The 21,112-nt window shown below is 44.4% G+C and overlaps 1 protein-coding gene across 1 annotated transcript; it reads right to left on the minus strand.

The window, feature by feature from the left end:
* Nucleotides 1-7,148: 7,148 nt before the first annotated feature.
* On the minus strand, nt 7,149-20,726 carry ARL5A (ARF like GTPase 5A). The gene is made up of 6 exons (XM_088461995.1): nt 20,502-20,726; nt 15,464-15,524; nt 13,706-13,853; nt 11,900-11,983; nt 8,207-8,358; nt 7,149-7,918 (listed from the first exon to the last, which is right to left on the minus strand). The coding sequence occupies exons 1-6, from the start codon at nt 20,545-20,547 to the stop codon at nt 7,870-7,872; spliced, it is 540 nt and encodes a 179-aa protein (XP_088318121.1). The 5' UTR covers nt 20,548-20,726; the 3' UTR covers nt 7,149-7,869.
* Nucleotides 20,727-21,112: the final 386 nt, after the last annotated feature.

Genomic DNA, 21,112 nt, shown 5'->3' on the forward strand with positions numbered 1-21,112 from the left:
CCGTCATTTTCTACTCAGCCACCAGATCTGAACCCAATTTATGGGACATTATGGAACATACAGTAGCTTTACAGAGTTTTCCACCAACTAACTGTCAAAATCGAGTGACTTTCTTAAGGTGCATACACACACAACGATTTTTTGAATGATTATCGATAACGATATCGTTAATCGTTGAAAAAATCATTCACTTTCTGAGTTAAAACGATGAACGATTATCGTTCATGCGCGTTCACGTTTGTAGTTCAGTCAGACTGGCCAACTCAACGATTTCAGTAAGGGTATATGCAAAAATCGTTTGTAGTTCAAAAAAAATCGTTCGTTACATTTAGTAAATGAACGATTTTAGTAAACGATTTTCGTTAATTTTTCCCTTTAAAAAATTTACGAAAACCGTTTACTAAAATAGTTAATTTACTAAATTGTTGTGTGTGTATGCAGCTAAATAGTTCTGCATCTGTTCTGCACAATGCCAGACATTGGTAGACTCAGTGCTGGCCAAATAGTAAATTAAGCAACTTTAGATTTGTGCTTTCAACTTTAGATTTGTCTATTATTATTGACAACCTTTATTCATACAATGCCAATATATTATGCGACACTATGCATACGTTTAATCATTCAGTCATTTAATCAATCTACTGCTGCAGTGGAGCTCACAGTCTAATGTGGGCATACACACTAGACTATAAAAATGAACGATATGAACGATAACGATATCGTCCAGTGTGTATGCACCAAACGACAAATGATGCGCGCTCCTGCGGGTCATTAATGATGTTTGTTGTCGTGCAAACATGCAGGCCAATCTGACGATATCGTCAGAAAGTGCCTGTTCAGGGATGAGGCAGGATGACGATATCGTTTAGTGTGTGCACTTAGTATAGTTTGTCCTCCACTCCGGCAAGTTCAAGGGAAATCTGTCATCAATATCGCTCACAACGCACATCGTCTAGGTAGGGGTGGGCAATAAGCGGTCCTCCAGCTGTTGTTGAACTACAAATCCCAGCATGCATTGCAACATATTTAGCATGTCCAAATAGCAAAACTGTGGGATAGGGAATGCTGGGATGTGTAGTTTTACAACATCTGGGGAGTCGCTTATTGTCCACCCCTAGTAGTGTGTATGAGCCTTAAATGCACCCCCATCCAGATACACGTGAGGGAATTCCAACCACAACCGATTAAGTTACCAGTATATTTTTGGACTGCGGAAGGAAACCCATGCTACCACGGTGAGACCATACAAACTTCACACAGATTGTGCCCCAGTTGAAATCGAACCCATGGCCCCAGGACTGTGAATCAGCAATGCTAAAACCTGTGCCACAATGTCACCTAAATGCAGTTTACACCTTGGAATGAAATAAAAGCGATCATGTACTGTACATTTTATAAGTGGATCAGTTAAAAAAAAAAAAAAAAAATACAAAAAAGCTTTGCAGCTTGGTGAAATCTGGATTTCAAAATATTACATAGAGGTATTCATGAAAGCTCACATGTAGCATGAAAATTATTAGCTATCTATTTTCATGTTCTAATGACCCATTACAGTAGATGATTTACTGCCTCAGGACAGTCAGCACCAGCTGTGGACTAGTAACACCAATACTTATAGCATGAGCTTGGCTGTCAGCTGCTTGCATACTATTTAAACAAAATAACTGTAAAATAACTTTTATAAGAACCAATTTAACATCATTAAACAAACCAATTAAAAGACTAGTGATGAGAGGATATTGTTTTCCCAAAAACCCCATTTAAAAAAGTAATCTAAATTTGGTCATTGTAAATATTTTTGCTTTATCAAAGTGGATCCATCACCAACACACAATTTTTTTAAGCCTAAAGATAACTTGAGAATAATGTAGTGAATATAGTAATTTCCTACTTAGTGAAGAGATGTTACTAGTTCCTAGCAAGATGATAGGCTGACTATTGGTTCCAAACACTACTATAAGATGTGCTGGGCTGTTAGGGTAAAGGTTAAGCTCATCCGGCATCCACTCTCATTGATACACGTGACATGTTATAATACTACGGATTTCTTAAATGTTATGTGGATCTTTACATTACTGTAAATGTGTTCCAAAGGGAGCTAAGTTCACAACGGTTAACCTAAAATGGTGCTGAATATATCAAGGATTAAAAATAGAGAGTGTTCGGTATCCCACTTATCTTGGTCATTATATACTTTTGTCTGGTTAAGTGGGACCCCTGTGTGTTCAACAAGCCTTCCAAGATCATCTGGAGCCAAACACAGCAGAGAGTCCCTGGCAAAGTGGAGAAAAGTCAGGTGCCAGCCCACCGGCTAAGGTTGTTCAAAAGAAGATAAAGACGGTTATCTATAACCCTCCTAGGCCCCAGACCATGCCAGCTGGGAAACCAAAGTAGACAGAAAAAGAGAAAAATAAATAATGTTCATCTTCATTCAGTACTGACTTGATCTTATGGCTCCCTTTAGTCTAGTCAGGAGCTGCCAAGACTTGTGTGAACAACTGCATGAAGACTTGGCCTTGAGTTGATGTGTGCCAGCCAACAGTAGGATAACGTAAGGCTTGGTCACTGACACACAGGTAAAGGAGCATACCAAGTAAATATGCATGAGAAGGGTGACTACTGAGATCTCTTTTATGGGTTTGTGTAGTAAACAACAGTTACATCTGAAAAAAATGTTACAGCCACTTGGTGAGATAGTTAATAACATTGTTCTGCTTTCAAAGATACTCACCTGAGCAATTTGTAACTGCCACTGGGTAATGAATAGTAGGGAATAAAGTTATGCATTGGAACTGTAGTCATTGCTCTCGGTTAAGTTTGGGTGCTCCTCATTGGTTGGCATGGGTGAAAAAAAAAAGTGAAGCCAAAACTCAGTATCCTATCAACCTACAGTGTTTAGGTGACTTTAAGTAATGGAAAAATATCCATGTTTCCGCATAGGTCCTGATCTAAAATGACAGCAGGGTATCTAGCAGAGAGATTAGCGATGCACTGGGATGTCTCAGATTAATTGTGGATACAAGTTACATGACACGGTTCTGGAATTTGGATAGACCTAAGGGAATCCCAGATTCAGATATAAAGCCAAAACCAGGATCACACCAGGTGAAATATTACATGTTGGTCCAAGTCATATCCTAGTTACATGCATTTCATCCGACTGTGGTCTAAGGAACTCATACATGCATATTATGCAATGATTACTTTACAGAAAGTACAAAGAGAGGCCACAGATAATAAACTGGAGTTTTGTGGATGCACTAAGTACAGGAGACTACATGCTCCTGCTAAACATTGCAGATGAAGGAGTGAGAACAGCTGCAGTCTGTGTATGGAAAACATGACATCAGCAAGTGGGGGAACCAATCATAGGAGGGAATGACTGGCTGCCTTTTATATATAGTGCCTCTATGCTAGGTTCTAAATGGGCAATAGAGGAGGCTTTTTAGGAATAGCTGCTGAAGTTCAAAAAAGGTTTCTAAATGTCGATTTTCCAGCGACTGTGAAAGAGTGAGATTTAAAAAAATAAATAAAAAACTTGGGACTTTTTTTAAAATACTGACCTCATACATGAAACTAATGTCCTATTGCAACATGGTTCTTGTGGATTGTAGCTTTTTCCCCCACTGGGATTTAACAAAGCAAGGAACAATCAGGTAATTACTGCAGCATACACTAGACTAGAGCGAGCTTTTACATAATTTTCTGTGCTTCAAAAGGGCACCAAAAAGTCAACGAAGAAAAAGCATTAAGCTGGGTACACACTAAAAGACGTGTTTAACCAGCGATGCGACCAGCGACTCCCCCTGCCAACAGGCCGACATATCGGGCGCCCGGTACATAGTAGTCGATACGGTGCTCGACTGCCCATTATGTTGGACCCTGCATTCCACTGCATGGGGTCGTCAGCCGCATCGTCAGATTGAGCTGCATGTAGTGCCGACCTGATGAGGCGGCTGATGACCCCACGGGAGCTCGCACTGCACAACAGAGTGGATACACACTAGATGATTTTGAGGATGTGTCGGTCCGATCCATCGGAATCGGGCAAATTGCTTAAAAAAATTGTCTAGTATGTACACAGCTTTAGTATGTATTACAGGCAAAACATGCCTCCATGCTCATATGATCAGAGGAGGCCAAAGCGCTCCTCATAACCAACACACTGTGACCAGTAAGGCAAACTTACAGTAACATGCATATTGAATGTCCACCCATTACCCATATTTAATGTGCATCACCCAGTACCCACCTCCCCTAGCAGGAGCTGAATGTAATCTCTGACTGTAATCTGTAGGACTCTTTCTCACACAGTGTTGTGTTGGATGCATGGACTGGAGTTTACTGGCAACAGTGGGAACTTATTATGTTTACAGCCCTATCTGGTGTTTTTATTTATTTTGTAATGCAACTTCAAATTCATTATTGAAAACGGCATATTATAACAAGCATAGCGAATGTACTCCCCAGACTATCCTCAACAGTTTCTCAGGATTCCCTAAATCGTTATGGATAAATTACATTAACATACACTACTTATAAACTTCTATACACAGACACATTGTGAGTAGGATACCAAAATGAAGTCATTATAAAGAATACATCTATAATATAATAATTAAATGTGTAACAATAAGCAATAAGGATACTAGTGGTTAACTCGGCACAGAAAGCCAGAAACAGAGGGCTCCATCTTGTGGACAGAAGGTGACCTAACAACTATTCTCTGAAAGCTATTCCAATACTAAATATCAGAGTTGATGCAGATGGCCAAATGTAAAAGCCTCTAGGGAAGGGCCGGATCTAGCCTTTGCGGAGCGCAGGGCGAAAGTTTCTTTTGGCACCGAGCTCAGGGGTGCAGTCTGATCGGGGACATGGTCATGGCAGGGGAGGGGGGTACCGTTTGTATAATTCTTACATTGTAAATGGAGGCGGTCCTTTCTCCTTGCTGCTGCCCCTCCTCCGTCCTCTCACGTGACCACTCCCTGAATACCATACGTGATGACATCACACGCAGCACCGGCATTCTGGGATGGTACTTCCAGTAGCAGGGAACTAATGGCACAGACGCACCTTGCAAATATGGTGGTGGGCAAGAACGGGTGGGCGGCGGCAGATTAGACAGCGCCGGCGGGATGACTGGGCCCCCGAATTCCACAGATCTCCAACTGACCAAGCATCTGTGTGATAAAAAAACAAGTCCGAGCCACGGAGGCCCCACCTCACCACCTTACAGGGCTTAAAGGCTCGGCTGCTAACATCTTGGTGCCAGATACCACCGGACACCTTCAGAGATCCTGTGGAGTCCATGCCTTGATGTGTCAGAGCTGTCTTGGCGGCACAGGGGGGATTCACACAATATTAGGATCGTGGGTTTAGGGTTATGGCTGCCGAGTGTAAACAGCCCTACTAGTAGCAATATTTTATCACTTCACAGTTAAAAATTTAGTTTATGTTACAGTTTTAAAAACACATAGCTGTGTAATGCTGGGTACACACTGGCAGATATATTGGTCGATCAATTGAAAGGTCGATATATTGTGTGCCCGTCGGTCAGTGTGTACCAGCGATACGTCAGTGAACTACGTAGTTCACAGACCTAAATGTCGGCTCTGCTGCACAGCTGTGGCCCAATATATCTGCAGCTATATTAGTGCATCATGCCTTATATACATGTGGACAGCTGCAGAGGCCGGCACAACTCAACCCCCGGCCAGCTATATCTTTAGAGGGCAGTGATGGTTGTTCTGTGTGTATGAACAACCATCATCTGCAGATATATCTTTCAGGTGTGTACCCAGCTTAACTCTCTCTGTCAGAGGTTCCCAAACGCGGTCCTCATTGATCCCTAACAGCTCAGGTTTTAGAGACATCCATGGCTGAGCACAGGTGATTAAATCAAGTTGACTGAGATACTAATTAAGTCACCTGTGCTCAACCATGGATATCTCTAAAACCTGAACTGTTGGGGAGCCTTGAAGACCATGTTTGGGAACCTCTGCTGCCTATGTGAACAGAGCTGTATTGTTAAACAACTTTGCTTTACGTTCCTATGTTATTTATTAAGGTTTATTTTCATTGCCCTTCAATACAAGACATCTCAGCTTCATTGTGAGCATTACATGCAATGCTGTTCACAGAGCAATTGTGGGTTATATCCAAGGGTTGACCACTGTGTGTAGATGATCTAAAAGCATTCATGAAACACACAGGAAGAAGAAAGTACAATGAGGCTCTGCCTTTAGTAAGTGTTTAGAAGGAGTTTGACAATACATAATATTCCAGGCTGATCCAACAGCTTTATTCTTTCTGTGTTTTGATTACTCATTACAGAGATGAACCCCATTGGAAAGGCTGGTGATACTTGCCAATAAAAGATGGTGGGTTAAATGAGACTCTGTTACTTAGGAAATGTTAATGGATATCATGTATATACCCAATAAATACAAAATATCCCTGTACCGCTGTATTATTTTGGGATGTGTCCTTCCCATTTATTGCACAGAAAAAGGTCCCAGTACTGTACATGCATATTAGCCCAGACTGCTAAAGCTCAACTTTACAAACCAGCAGACAGCTGGGCAGAGACTGAAAATGAAAGTGGGCACCTAAAAGCTCTTCCAATCAGCAGCTGGCTTTCATTTACAGCCACTGCATCCGATTTCCCTCCTCTGGAGGTGTCTCAGCGTTGCCAATCAGAGGCCCCATCACATGGAAGCTTCAGGATCCTTCTCAGTACAACAAATTGTTGGATTCCAATACAATAATTTACAAAGTGGGAAAGAAGCAGAGAGTGGGGTGGAGGGGGGAGAAAGAAGGTGGTAGGAAAGAGGCAGATTATGAAAGAGGTGGAGAAAGAGTGAGGGGGAGACCAAAATACGATGGGGATCAGCAAATCGGGGATTTTTAACATTAAGAATTTCACAGATTTACGACGGATCAGCGATCATCAACCGACGGTTGCGGTCCGATCGGGTAATCGCCCGCCAGATTTATGGGGCCTTAAAGGAGGCAGAGTGAAGGGGAACATGGCAGGAATAAAGTTTGGGGGGCAGGTCCAAGGGTTTTCAAGGGGAAAAAAAAACACTATAGATTCACCACTTGTGCTTTTATCCTTCAGTTCTCTATAAAAAAAAAGACAAGTAATGTACAGGAATGACGAGAGGACTTCCCCTTTTCTACTTTATTATCCCATGGTCAAACTTATGTTAGTAAGTTTTTCTGGACAAGAGCAGGGGAGTCAAAAGAAAACAAATAAGTGTTCAGAAGAGCATTATAACATGCAAATCAGCATACGCCAAGGAATGTGCAAAAGGTAAAACAAAAACAAACACTGCCTGAAACAAAAGTGACACATAACTGTTACATATCAGAACTGTGCAAGTCTCTTCACGGTCGTCGAGGCAATTTTTCCACATACAAGTACAACATAGGGGCATGCGTACACACAGGAGATACCAAGGTATGTACAGAAGCTAGTCCTGCCAGTGGGGTTTTAAAAATACTGCTCAGCCGTCATCTGTGTTGTTGATTCTTCTGCTCGGTGCCACCAGCTCAGGCCGCATTCAACTCCTACAGGATCAATTTAGTAAAATTACATTATAAAAAGTCTTTAAAATGTCATCTCCCTTCTCCCTCCTCTGACCTTCCCTGGGAGAGGGCTAAAAAGAGCAGCCAGAGCAATCACAGCTTTCCATAGAAACCCTCCGAAGAGGTCGTCACAGAATCATCAAGGTTTTCCGGTGTTTTCTTGCTGATGAAACCAGTGGAACACAACGCTGATAAATACTTGTCCTAAGTGTGCAGCAGTCCAGGGATTCATAAATACAGTATGTTTGAGGTCTAATGTCTCTTCACATGTCTCAGAGGTCATCTGGATTTAAGCCTTGACATCATCCACTCAAGTCCTTGACACAGTCTAGATATTGAAAACAAATAGTAGAAGCGTGATAAATAAGCATGAAATAAAGTTGTTTTCCTACATTTAAGGTCATGTTTATCATTTAACATTGAGACCAGTAGCTTCATACAGAGCTGGCCCTCCCAAGCAGATAGAATAAGCACTGTCAATCTCAGATAGGCTCACTAGTAAGGAACAACCTTAACTAGTAATCCTATTGTGCATAATGCAATATTTCTTTCTTGTATTACTATTCCTTTACCTGTGTGTGCCACATTGTAGTGTACATAGAAGACGTATACTCACCCTTCCCCAGTGAGAGCACAGCACGCCTGTATGTGCCACTGATGATCTTTTACCGATGTTAATTTCAAGTACTGGGAGATTTCGGCTACAGTCATGCACTCTTTCACATCTTGTTTGTTTGCAAAGACCAGCAGTCCGGCTTTCTTCAAGTCCTTCAATTCAAAACATATCAGTAAAGCACCTTTCTTCCTTCATACAGTAACTGCTACCACTGTAAGACTGCTGGCTAGGAGAGAATAAGAGAATGGGAACAGCCTATTTGCTCAGCTGAACCCAGGATTAGATGTGAGCAGGAAGTTATTGGCTATCATACCAGGCATTTTTTGGTACTGCGCCATGACCTTTTTTTGCTTGGAGAAGTCTGAGACTTACTGCAAGTCACTTTTATATATTCTGACATTTTTAGCGAATACTTTTACACCATTATTTACGTTTATCTCTCTCCCCATTTGTGTCGGCCTCTCCCCTTTTCCAATTGCTTCCCTGACTCCTCATCCACAACAGAATACAGTTTAGACTCCTCACCCTAACATATAAAGCCATCAATCGCTCCTCTCCATCCTACATTTCTGTCCACTCTCCCTACCGTACCTGCCCCCTTACTGACCGCTGCCTCACCTCCTTTCATCCCGCATCCAAGACTCTTGTATTGCCTCACTGTTCTGGAACTCACTCCCTCACTCTATCAGAATAACGGGCAGCCTCCACGTGTTCAAACGCACCCTCAAGTTACACACAAGCTTGTCAGACATCATAACTCTCTACTCAGTACCTCTGACCATCCACCTACCTTCTCTCCCAATACATCCTATTAGTTCCCCCTTCCCCCACAGCTTGCAAACCCTCGTGGGCTGGACCCTCTCCTCCTAGCACTATCCCTGTCACCTATGTGTATCTGTTCCCTGTCTCCATTCTTTCCTCCGGTGACTCTGATCCTGGCTGCCTGCCTACTTTGTGGGTACAGGCTCATTGCTTGCTCCCTTCTCCCCCTTGTGTGATCCATCATTGCTTGCTCCCATCTCCCCTTGTGTGATCCATCCTTGCTTGCTCCCATCTCCCCCTTGTATGATCCATCATTGCTTGCTTGCTTCCTTCTCCCCCTTGTGTGATCCATCCTTGCTTGCCCCCATCTCAACCCTTGTGTGATCCATCCTTGCTTGCTCCCATCTCCCCCTTGTGTGATCCATCATTGCTTGCTCCCATCTCTCCCTTGTGTGATCCATCATTGCTTGCTCCCTTCTCCCCCTTGTGTGATCCATCATTGCTCCCATCTCCCCCTTGTGTGATCCATCACTGCTTGCTCCCTTCTCCCCCTTGTGTGATCCATCATTGCTTGCTCCCATCTCCCCCTTGTGTGATCCATCATTGCTTGCTCCCATCTCCCCCTTGTGTGATCCATCATTGCTTGCTCCCTTCTCCCCCTTGTGTGATCCATCATTGCTTGCCCCCATCTCCCCCTTGTGTGATCCATCCTTGCTTGCTCCCATCTCCCCCTTGTATGATCCATCATTGCTTGCTTGCTTCCTTCTCCCCCTTGTGTGATCCATCCTTGCTTGCCCCCATCTCCCCCTTGTGTGATCCATCCTTGCTTGCTCCCATCTCCCCCTTGTGTGATCCATCATTGCTTGCTCCCATCTCTCCCTTGTGTGATCCATCATTGCTTGCTCCCTTCTCCCCCTTGTGTGATCCATCATTGCTCCCATCTCCCCCTTGTGTGATCCATCACTGCTTGCTCCCTTCTCCCCCTTGTGTGATCCATCATTGCTTGCTCCCATCTCCCCCTTGTGTGATCCATCATTGCTTGCTCCCATCTCCCCCTTGTGTGATCCATCATTGCTTGCTCCCATCTCCCCCTTGTGATCCATCATTGCTTGCTCCCTTCTCCCCCTTGTGTGATCCATCATTGCTTGCTCCCTTCTCCCCCTTGTGATCCATCATTGCTTGCTCCCATCTCCCCCTTGTGTGATCCATCATTGCTTGCTTGCTTCCTTCCTTCTCCCCCTTGTGTGATCCATCATTGCTTGCTCCCTTCTCCCCCTTGTGTGATCCATCCTTGCTTGCCCCCATCTCCCCCTTGTGTGATCCATCCTTGCTAGCTCCCATCTCCCCCTTGTGTGATCCATCATTACTTGCTCCCATCTCTCCCTTGTGTGATCCATCATTGCTTGCTCCCTTCTCCCCCTTGTGTGATCCATCATTGCTCCCATCTCCCCCTTGTGTGATCCATCACTGCTTGCTCCCTTCTCCCCCTTGTGTGATCCATCATTGCTTGCTCCCATCTCCCCCTTGTGTGATCCATCATTGCTTGCTCCCTTCTCCCCCCTTGTGTGATCCATCATTGCTTGCTCCCATCTCCCCCTTGTGTGATCCATCATTGCTTGCTCCCTTCTCCCCCTTGTGTGATCCATCCTTGCTTGCTCCCATCTCCCCCTTGTGTGATCCATCATTGCTTGCTCCCTTCTCCCCCTTGTGTGATCCATCATTGCTTGCTCCCTTCTCTCCCTTGTGTGATCCATCATTGCTTGCTCCCTTCTCTCCCTTGTGTGATCCATCATTGCTTGCTTCTCAAGCCTTTGTGAATTTCTTCATCCTGCCCCACTGCCCTCATTGGTGGTTTATTTGTATTATGGTTATCCTTTGTATTTTTGCAAGTAGTATGTCATTTTGTTTTCACTATATGGTTGTGTGAACATCTTGTGGCACCTTATAAATAAAGTTAATAATAACAACAATAATAATGTTTACATTTGGGAATTATGTCCATTTTGTTAGATCACAGACATTTTATAATATTTGTTACTGTTTTTATTCTTTACTATTGAAATATAAACTTATTTAATTAATAAGTTTGGTAGTGCTCACTCTACAATTAAAATAAGCCTTTTGCATTTGGGCTAAATTATCTTTTATTCAATCTACCACCATTTAAGCATTATCACACCGATGGACAGACATCGTGTTATAAATAAATATCCAAGGCGCAGTCTCGCTCACAACAGGGCAAGTAAAATTCTAAGAGAATTATTTAAATCTGATATATCCAATACTGGTGCACGCTACGATCTCTCTTTCCTACCCTCTCTCTGGGGACCACTGAGACATCATCAGGACTCTCTAGAAGACAAGACTACATGGCAAAGTTCACCACTGGTGCATTACTGCCCAACGCAATCTTATCATATGGAGAAGGTGGATGCTAAGGAAAACACCAGACTGCTCCCACGTTATTACACCAACTCTTAACGGGATAATATTTTTTCCAAAAACCGCTCAGAAATTGTTCTTGATGTAAAAAAAATGTACATTCATTTACAACTTAAACAACACGATTTTATGAAAAAAAAAAAAAAATGTATTTTTTTATACAGAGTTTACCATAAGAAATAAAATTTTTATTGTATTCTATGCGTGAACGTGAACTTTAAACATTTTTAAACTACTTAGGACTTGTATAAATCGTCTATCCCTAATAGTCAGCCCCGGATGAATATTCTTGATGGATACGGGGTCGCAATAACCAAAGTGATTCATGAAAATAGCTTACTGTGCTGTGACTAAGACACATGATTTTGTCCTCATGTTAAACCCATATAGCAATGCAGCGGTAGCTGGTCCCAATGTAAGGTACATATAAGTCTGCTCAACATAAACTACATTTTAGTCTGCAAAACTGGATATACAGACATATCTCACCTCATGTGATAGCATTTTATACAGCTCCTCTCTGGTCACGGAGATCCGCTCTCTGTCTGTGCTGTCCACCACAACTATTACAAACTGGAGAAGGAGATGGAGAGGGCAAGTTTTAAGACAGGCAAATAAACAGCAATAAAAACTGCAATCAACTCAGGACAATTACTGTAACACGTGAATGAAAGTGAAAATATATAAGGCCCCTCAACTAACCAACATACACAGCACACCAGAAAAGCAGAACTATGAATCATGGAAGAACCTAGACATAGTGGAAATCATTTGCGGTGACTTACCTCCTGGCGGCTGCAGCGGCTCCAGGGTAGTCTTCCAGGTCCCGGTAGTCACGAGAGCTCCAATACTCCGACGTTTCGGTAAGTATATCTCTGCTATCCTTAACCCCTTCCTCTAGTGCCTAACCCTAACCTCCCCCCTCTAGTTACCTACCCAAATCTCCCCACCATAGCCTGACCCTAATATATCCCCATAGCCTCACCCTAACCTCCACACTACAGCCTAACCCTAACCTCTCCCTCTAGTGCCTAACCTCTCCCTCTAGTGCCTAACCTCTCCCTCTAGTGCCTACCCCTAACCTCCACCCCCATAGCCGGCCCTAACCTCCCCCCACATAGCCTAACCCTAACCTCCCCCCACATAGCCTAACCCTAACCTCCCCCCACATAGCCTAACCCTAACCTCCCCCCACATAGCCTAACCCTAACCTCCCCCCGCCATAGCCTAACCCTAACCTCCCCCCGCCATAGCCTAACCCTAACCTCCCCCCGCCATAGCCTAACCCTAACCTCCCCCCGCCATAACCTAACCCTAACCTCCCCCCGCCATAGCCTAACCCTAACCTCCCCCCGCCATAGCCTAACCCTAACCTCCCCCCGCCATAGCCTAACCCTAACCTCCCCCCGCCATAGCCTAACCCTAACCTCCCCCCGCCATAGCCTAACCCTAACCTCCCCCCGCCATAGCCTAACCCTAACCTCCCCCCGCCATAGCCTAACCCTAACCTCCCCCCGCCATAGCCTAACCCTAACCTCCCCCCGCCATAGCCTAACCTCCCCCCCATAGCCTAACCCTAACCTCCCCCCATAGCCTAACCCTAACCTCCCCCCACATAGCCTAACCCTAACCTCCCCCCACATAGCCTAACCCTAACCTCCCCCCACATAGCCTAACCCTAACCTCCCCCCACATAGCCTAACCCTAACCTCCCCCCACATAGCCTAACCCTAACCTGTCCGTCTAGTGCCTACCCCTAATCTCCCAACCATAACTTTGACATTCTGACAATGTTAACATTTCACTTGTCGAGATTCTGAGAATGTCAACCAGTTGCCGTCCGACATTTTAACAATGTTGATATCATAACTGTTGACATTGTTATAGTTGACCTTTGGACTACATCCCCATGCTGCAATACCTTAGCAGAACATCATAGTTAGTGTACAATGGCTATACAGCAAAGTGCATAATACTGTAATGGTATATCAACCATTTCAGGCTCTTGGAGCCCCCCGTGTCCGTACAGAATGGCAGACAGGATGTCTGATGTGTCCAAAAACCATCCTCCCACAAGTACATCTTCCTCTTGTACACCTTTGTTCCTATAAACCCGCTTTGTGTACTTATGCTCATGAATGCAGTAAGTAACTCATTCATTTCATGCAACTTTAGTTTAACTAAAGCAAAAGACCTAAAGAACAAAAATTGACCTCAATTCACAGAGTCTGAGTAATGGTCTCCACCAGAATTCCCATTCTGTCTTCATTCAAAAACTCTTTCATTTACACTTGCCTCTGTGTTTGTGTAATAGGTATTCCATGATGAACGGAGAGACTCTTGGCCGCCAATATCCCACATTAGAAATCGAGTATTATTCACCACAATCTCCTCCACATTACTACCAATTGTTGGGGATGTGTGCACCACTTCATTCATGGAACTGGAACAGACAGACACATAAACACCAGCTCAGTCAGCAGTTATTTCCCAGATCTGCAACTTCCCAATTGTTACTCTGTCTTTAAATGACCCCCTCTAGTGTTCACTTTAGATCCGGCGCTGGGTAGGGAGTAAACTATGTGTACCCAGCCTGACCTCCACAGCGACAGGACCCAGCAACGTCAATTGCATGCACACTTGTCGATGCGGGCAACATGGCCCTCTCTAACGTAGGGCCGATGTCGCTGATGACCCGCGGGAAGGCACACTGTTAGCGACATAGCGTGTACACACTAGACGATGTGCCCGATATGTTGGTCCGATCCGCTGGATCAGATGACATATCGTCTAATGTGTACCCAGCATAACTACTATCTTCACACAGTGGATGTGGGAATTCACTGGCCAACCAAATATTAGAATGCAGCCAGTCCGGAGTAACCATTGCGTCACGACGAGACACAGTGATGTCCGACGCTCTTACCGGATTGATTGGCTGCAAATATTACTTAGATCTACAAGATGGAGAAAATAATGTGAAGAAAACTTCACAACAGGCACTCAGGTGGGCCCTATTTCCACGGCAGCTGCAAAGGATGAGTGTAGTCACACTCAGTAAAAGGAGTACAAACAATAAATAGAAAATTACAGCGCTGATATAGGGTAATAATCTTAATAGATCTAATTAAACCAGATGAAGTGCAATCAATTAAAAGAATATAAAGAATTTTAATAATATATAAAACAGATAAAGATAAAGCTGGGGGTTACCCAGCGAAACGCGTTAGAAGATTGAGCACCCCTCTACATGAAGAAGATTCTTCTGGACACATTTCCATTGTTGTCAGCTATATCTCAGAACAGACTCCGTGGACCATTCAATTTTTTGTCTGGGCAATCACCATACGACAGATGGACATTCACAGTGGCTTCTAAAGGAATCCTTTGGACTATATTTGTGCTTCACCACTCCAAGGGACACTCCAACAAGCGTGATGTCGCTTTGATATTCTCTGGATCCCTACACATCGTGAGTTAGTAGAGACTAATCCAATTGGAATCTCTAATATTCTTTCCACTGTCACTTTAAAGGAGTCATAGACCAATAAGACATTGACACTTTTATCCACCTGAATACAAGTATTTCATGCAAGGGTAGCTAAAATACAGATTGGCCTATACTTGTTTTTTATATGTATGTTTTTTTATATATTATTAAAATTCTTTATATTCTTTTAATTGATTGCACTTCATCTGGTTTAATTAGATCTATTAAGATTATTACCCTATATCAGCGCTGTAATTTTCTATTTATTGTTAGATCTACAAAATGACTGCGTCGACAAAGAGCACCTACATTTTATATACAATCATTAGAAGCGTCACTCAAAGTACGTTTCTAGTTTGGGGTGGAATTATACTGAGAGCAGAATACGAATACCATGTTTTCAGCTAATCTTCATGCAACACAATATTTTCTCCCATCTATAAAACTTATGTAGAACTCTTACCGGAAAATATTAATAACTACAACAATAAATTCCCTCAACTGCCTTATTTTTTATCCCCAGAATAAACATAAACATGTAAAGTGTAAATGCCTGTACTTACAACTGGTATAATATTGTTGTTTTTCCGGCATTATCCAGTCCCACAATAATGACTTTGTGTTCTGAAATACAGGATTATAGAAATGCATTTACAAATGTGCACAACAAAAACCATTGGACTAGTGTGTTCATTCTAGCACCCTACACCTGTCACCACTCGTGCAGTTCCTCTTTCCTACCTGGGGTGTCGCTCTCTGCTCTGGTGCTTCTAGCACACTCAGATGATGCAACAAACTGAGATACAGACCAGAGTGCGCTAGAAGCACCAGAGCAGAAAGCGACACCCCAGACAGGAAAGAGGAACTGGCACAGGTTGTGGCAGGTCAGGGTGCTAGAATGAACACTGGTATACATATATGCTGGTGTATGTAGGACATTCAGCAGCGACCACATTGTGGGGGTGATTCAGAGGCGGACGTTACTGCAGTAGTGACTGCCTCTTGCCGAGCCACTCCTGTGTCTTTATTCTAATGATATGGATGAAGGGCGCCCTATTGAGAGATCCACCGGCTGCGGCACGATTCCGCCGATGTGCATACAAAGATGCACTATCGGCGCACCATTAGCCAAACCATCAGACATATGCCGACTGAACATGGCCGCCAATATCAGTGCAGCTTTAGATGCAGTCGCTGACCCCCACACATCTGCGTCTGACAGCCACCCCCCAAATTACCACTCAGAAACGCCCAGTGAAATTGCATGGATCTGAACTCATTTTCGAGCTGTATCTGTGTGTGGTAAACATCGGGCTGCGTGTGCAGTGCGGCTCGGACGCATGTGCAGAGGGCAACCATCGGACACTTACACCCGACGGCTTCCATGCGTCCATCTCTGAATCACCCCCTCTGTGTGTATATGAATGGTAAAAAAACAATGTGCAAAAAATAAAATATGTAATGACACAGGGAGCACAATTACTCCCCAAGAGCCTCAGGACAGCATCTGTTTCATGGCACCACTACAGTATTGGGAGTATTGGGAGTCAAATGGAGAGAAGAGAGTGGAAGAGCAGGAGGATGTGTTGCTATGGGGACAGGATAGCGTTGCTGCAGCGGTGAGGAAATGTTTTGCTACAGGGGGAAAGGGGAATATGTTGCTACATTGGATGGCCACAACCCCGGGAGTGGCGCATCCTGCTTTGCAGCATTACACACACTTCTGTCTCCATAGGGACCTTTTAACAAAGCTGCAAAGACAATTCCACTATTAAATTGAACTAATTTTACCCGTTCAAGCAAGTAAAGTCTTGTTGTGGCACCATCAATGGGTGAAACATATATATATATATATATATACATACATACACACACACACACACACACATACCAGATAGCTGTAATGTAAATATTTGGCAAATAACGAGAATGTTGCAAACATTTCACAATAAGGAGGCCTGGATACACCTTGGCATCGTGCCAAAGACTAGTTATATTACATTCAGCAACATCAGCAAGGCGCTACACCGACCAGGGGGGCAGCAAGGCGCTACACCGACCAGGGGGGCAGCAAGGCGCTACACCGACCAGGGGGACCAGCAAGGTGCCACACCGACCAGGGGGACCAGCAAGGTGCCACACCGACCAGGGGGACCAGCAAGGTGCCACACCGACCAGGGGGACCAGCAAGGCGCCACACCGACCAGGGGGACCAGCAAGGCGCCACACCGACCAGGGGGGCAGCAAGGCGCCACACCGACCAGGGGGACCAGCAAGGCGCCACACCGACCAGGGGGACCAGCAAGGCGCCACACCGACCAGGGGGACCAGCAAGGCGCCACACCGACCAGGGGGACCAGCAAGGCGCCACACCGACCAGGGGGACCAGCAAGGCGCCACACCGACCAGGGGGACCAGCAAGGCGCCACACCGACCAGGGGGGCAGCAAGGCGCCACACCGACCAGGGGGGCAGCAAGGCGCTACACCAATGTTTCCATGCTAGAGAACACAGGTAACACAAAGATGAAATAAACTACAAAAAGCTTTCAGTTAAAAACTGTGACGTTACTAATGTTTCAGTCACATAAAGGAATGCATGTACACCTATAAAACAGTCAAATATTAGGAGTAATAATTAATATGTATATTTCAGTAAATTCAACTTGACAATAGTAAAGCTGAATACACACGGTACGATCTGCACCACCAACGACTTGAAAGATATCTATCAAAGATTTATTTCAAAGAGATCTTTCAGTGAAGTCATCCTGCCACATCTCAGGCAAAGTTGGCCTGCCTGTACGGACGATCATAGATATTGTTAATGTGGGAACGCGCATCGTTGGTTGTTCACTGCATAAAAATGAACGCTATATCGTTCATAGATATTGTACCGTGTGTACGCACCTTTACTTCAATATATATATATATATATTAAAAAAAAAAAAAAGAACAAACATAATTAGTCTCTCAGCCCAAAAACATGTCAGTCAATTTACTCATCCTTTAAGACCTCATCAATAATGCCTTAGATTATCGAAGAAGTCGTTGTTTCATTAGCCTGTAAATCCGTGTCCTTGTGAGTTTTATTTACGGAGAGCTATAGAGTAATGAGGACTGCTGAAGACATTTCTAAGAGAAATTACATATAACTGTAGCACCTTATAGTACAGTACATGTGATTCCTATTCTAACTGAAAAGGAAATGTGTTGATGTGGTGGAGACAGAAATGTAATAAATGCCCATAGTTTTTTGTTGTCGTTAAGACAGAGTTTCCCAAACTCCACCATTACAGTCCAGGTTTTAAGGATATCCATGTTTGAGTCCAGATGGTTAAATTAAATTGATTGAGGTGCTAATTAAGTCACCACCGGCATCCTACGCCTAAGCATGTAGCGTTCCCGCTAAGCTGTTTTAGCGGGGCGCGGCGCCCTGCCCTCTTTCTGGAAGGCAAAAAGCGCCCTGCCCTCCAGAAGGAGGGCAAAAAGCGCCCTGCCCTAACAGTCTGCGGGAACTGTCTTCACCCGCGGGTCGCAGTGTCCCGCGGGTGAAGAAATGTGCGGTGACCCGGTCACCGCCGGAGAACAGACGCATGCGCCTGGCATCTATTCTCCCTGTCTGCAGGGCTTGGGGGCTGCCCGGCGTGTCCGTAAGTGCCGGGCACGCCCCCAAGAGTGACAAAAAGGGGACGCGTCTTATAGACACGCCCCCTTTTCGATGACCACAAAGGCGCACGCACGAACGTGCCCTCTCTAGCTCCGGCGCCCTGCCTCGCGCCAGAGTGAACACTAAGCATGGATACCATTAAAACCTGGACTGTAATGGCGGAGTTCGGGAAACTTTGCTCTACGAGATAAGGTGATGTGTCTGCTGCTTAATGGTTGAAAACACAATTGGAAATGTACTTCTTGGTAGCAATAATTCATTTTAGCACTAGTTCAAATATATATCTGATATAATTGAGTTTTAGTGATGGGTCATCAATGTGTCTTCACAATAAAATATGTTGTACTGGTAACATGCCAGAAATAGGCCACATTCTAAACTGCAGACGGCAATGCTTTGTATGAGCTCACAAGAATCCATCCAATCTATTGTAAATATGGTTTTCAGGCAACAGTGCATAACTCACAAGTAGATAGGTTAGAATCACATTTAATACTTGTGCACATCTACATTTCCACTAGGACGTAGCTTCCTACATTAGATGTCTTATTCATGTCATAGAGATGTTATTGTTCTGATCCTATTACTCTTCCTAAAGAAGCTTTATCGTTATCTTTACAGAACATAAAGCATGATTCCTTGTCACACATAATGCTGCTGTACTCCTGCAGCAGAGGAGCAGTCTTGACGGGATGCAGTTTATAGACCGGCGGACTAAATGCCGCCGGTCTATATCCCGCCACGAGAAGCCCGATGGGGGACTTCATAGGTGTCAAAATACAGACGCCTATCTGAATCCCGATGCCAGAACGCCGAAGGACGACAGCCCGAACGAGGTAAGTCCGGGCGTCCTTAGCAGCATCGGGGGGGGGGGGAGGGTTAAGTTTAGGGAGTGTAGCGGGGTTGGGCTTTGGGGGGGGTGGGCGGAGGTTATGGATAGTCATCCCCCGGGAGGGTTAGGTTTAGGCTAAACAGCCGCCGGTATTACATACTGACTCAGTGTTGACAGGTGAGACAGTGAACATGTTGGGGATACTGGTAACGCCAGGACTTGTTAGCGCATGTCACAGATGACATGTATCAAGACTGCGGCATATCCATTGAAATACATTCATTTTGAATTATTTATTTCAAGTATAATGCAGACTCATGCAGTATCATAGCAGCACAGACGGTTAGCATTACTGCCTCACAGCACTGAGGTCCTAACTGTGTGGAGTTTGTATATTCTCCCTGTGCTTGCGTGGGTTTCCTCCGGTTTCCTCCCACATTCCAAAAATATACTGGTAGGTTAACTGGCTCCCCCCAAAAAAATTAACCCTAGTATGTGCGTCTGTACATGTGGTAGGGAATATAGATCGTAAGCTCCACTGTGGCAGGGACTGATGTGAATGGCCAAATATTCTCTGTAAAGCGCTGCAGAATGTGTGTGCTCTATATAAATAACTGGTAATAAATAAATAAATCATTCAAAGCCATAGGATCCCTAGGCAACATAATTTTTACCTGCATTCAAATCCCCTTTTATGCATTTTAATATGCTTAATTGTAGTTGTCAGTAAAACTAAACTGCCCCTATTACAGCGATCACAACAGAGGTATGACTGCACCCAGCAATAGGGCCACATGCAGCCAGTCATAGAGCACCGTGGCACCAACAATCACCGCTGTGTGGACAAGCGCTTATTCCAATGGGCTTGTATATGTTAGAGGCACACATTACCAGATACAGCCCTGCATTGTACAGAATAACACTAAATAAAAGGTAGGAAGGAACTGAAGCCACTGGCTATTTGACTATAGTGCAGCTGGTAAGGCATGCTGGGACTTGTAGTGTCATGACAGCTGTCCCACTACAGGGTGCCTAATCTTCTATGAAGTGGAAAGGACTTTATCATCCAGCTGTTGTGAGTGCAGGGCATGGATCTCTTACCCTGGTGGCTGAACAGCCTCCATATCTTGGCGAATAAGATTCCCATCCTAGAAGGAGTTCCTGTTTGCAGACTAGGGACCGCTCCTCCCCGGGCACATCTCAGTCACACGACACCTCTCAGCACAGCCGTGCCCATGGCAAGCTAGTAACTGATATCCCGACTTTTCCTTCTGTCACACAGCTCGGCGCACCGTTGATGACGTTCATAGAGAGCAGCACAAGCCTATGCACAGCACCCCCTCCCCCGCACCCTATTCCCCTAGAATCAGAGAAACCTATCTAATTCCTGTGTACCCGCTGCACGATTCATTTTGTCGTCGTCAATTCCATAAGGTTTTGTAGTTTTTGGTCTTCAGCAAAATGGCCGCAATACTAAACTAAGCTTTCCATGAGTGGAGACATTAAATGTATGTTTAGTGTCTACTGCTCAAAGGTGATTTTATTATAATAGAAAGAAAAACTTTATTTCTAAAATACTGGATATAGTATGTGGGCGATTGAAGCTTCTTTTCTCACACGCAATGTGATACTCCTGGAGCAGGAGTTTGTCTTTGGACCGTGAACAGCTACTTCCGGTTCTTGTGACATTGTCTGCGTGTCCCTAGATAAAG

This window comes from Taudactylus pleione, unplaced genomic scaffold (assembly GCF_031769625.1).
Source record: "Taudactylus pleione unplaced genomic scaffold, aTauple2 ptg001137l, whole genome shotgun sequence".
NCBI classification, from domain to species: Eukaryota; Metazoa; Chordata; class Amphibia; order Anura; family Myobatrachidae; genus Taudactylus; species Taudactylus pleione.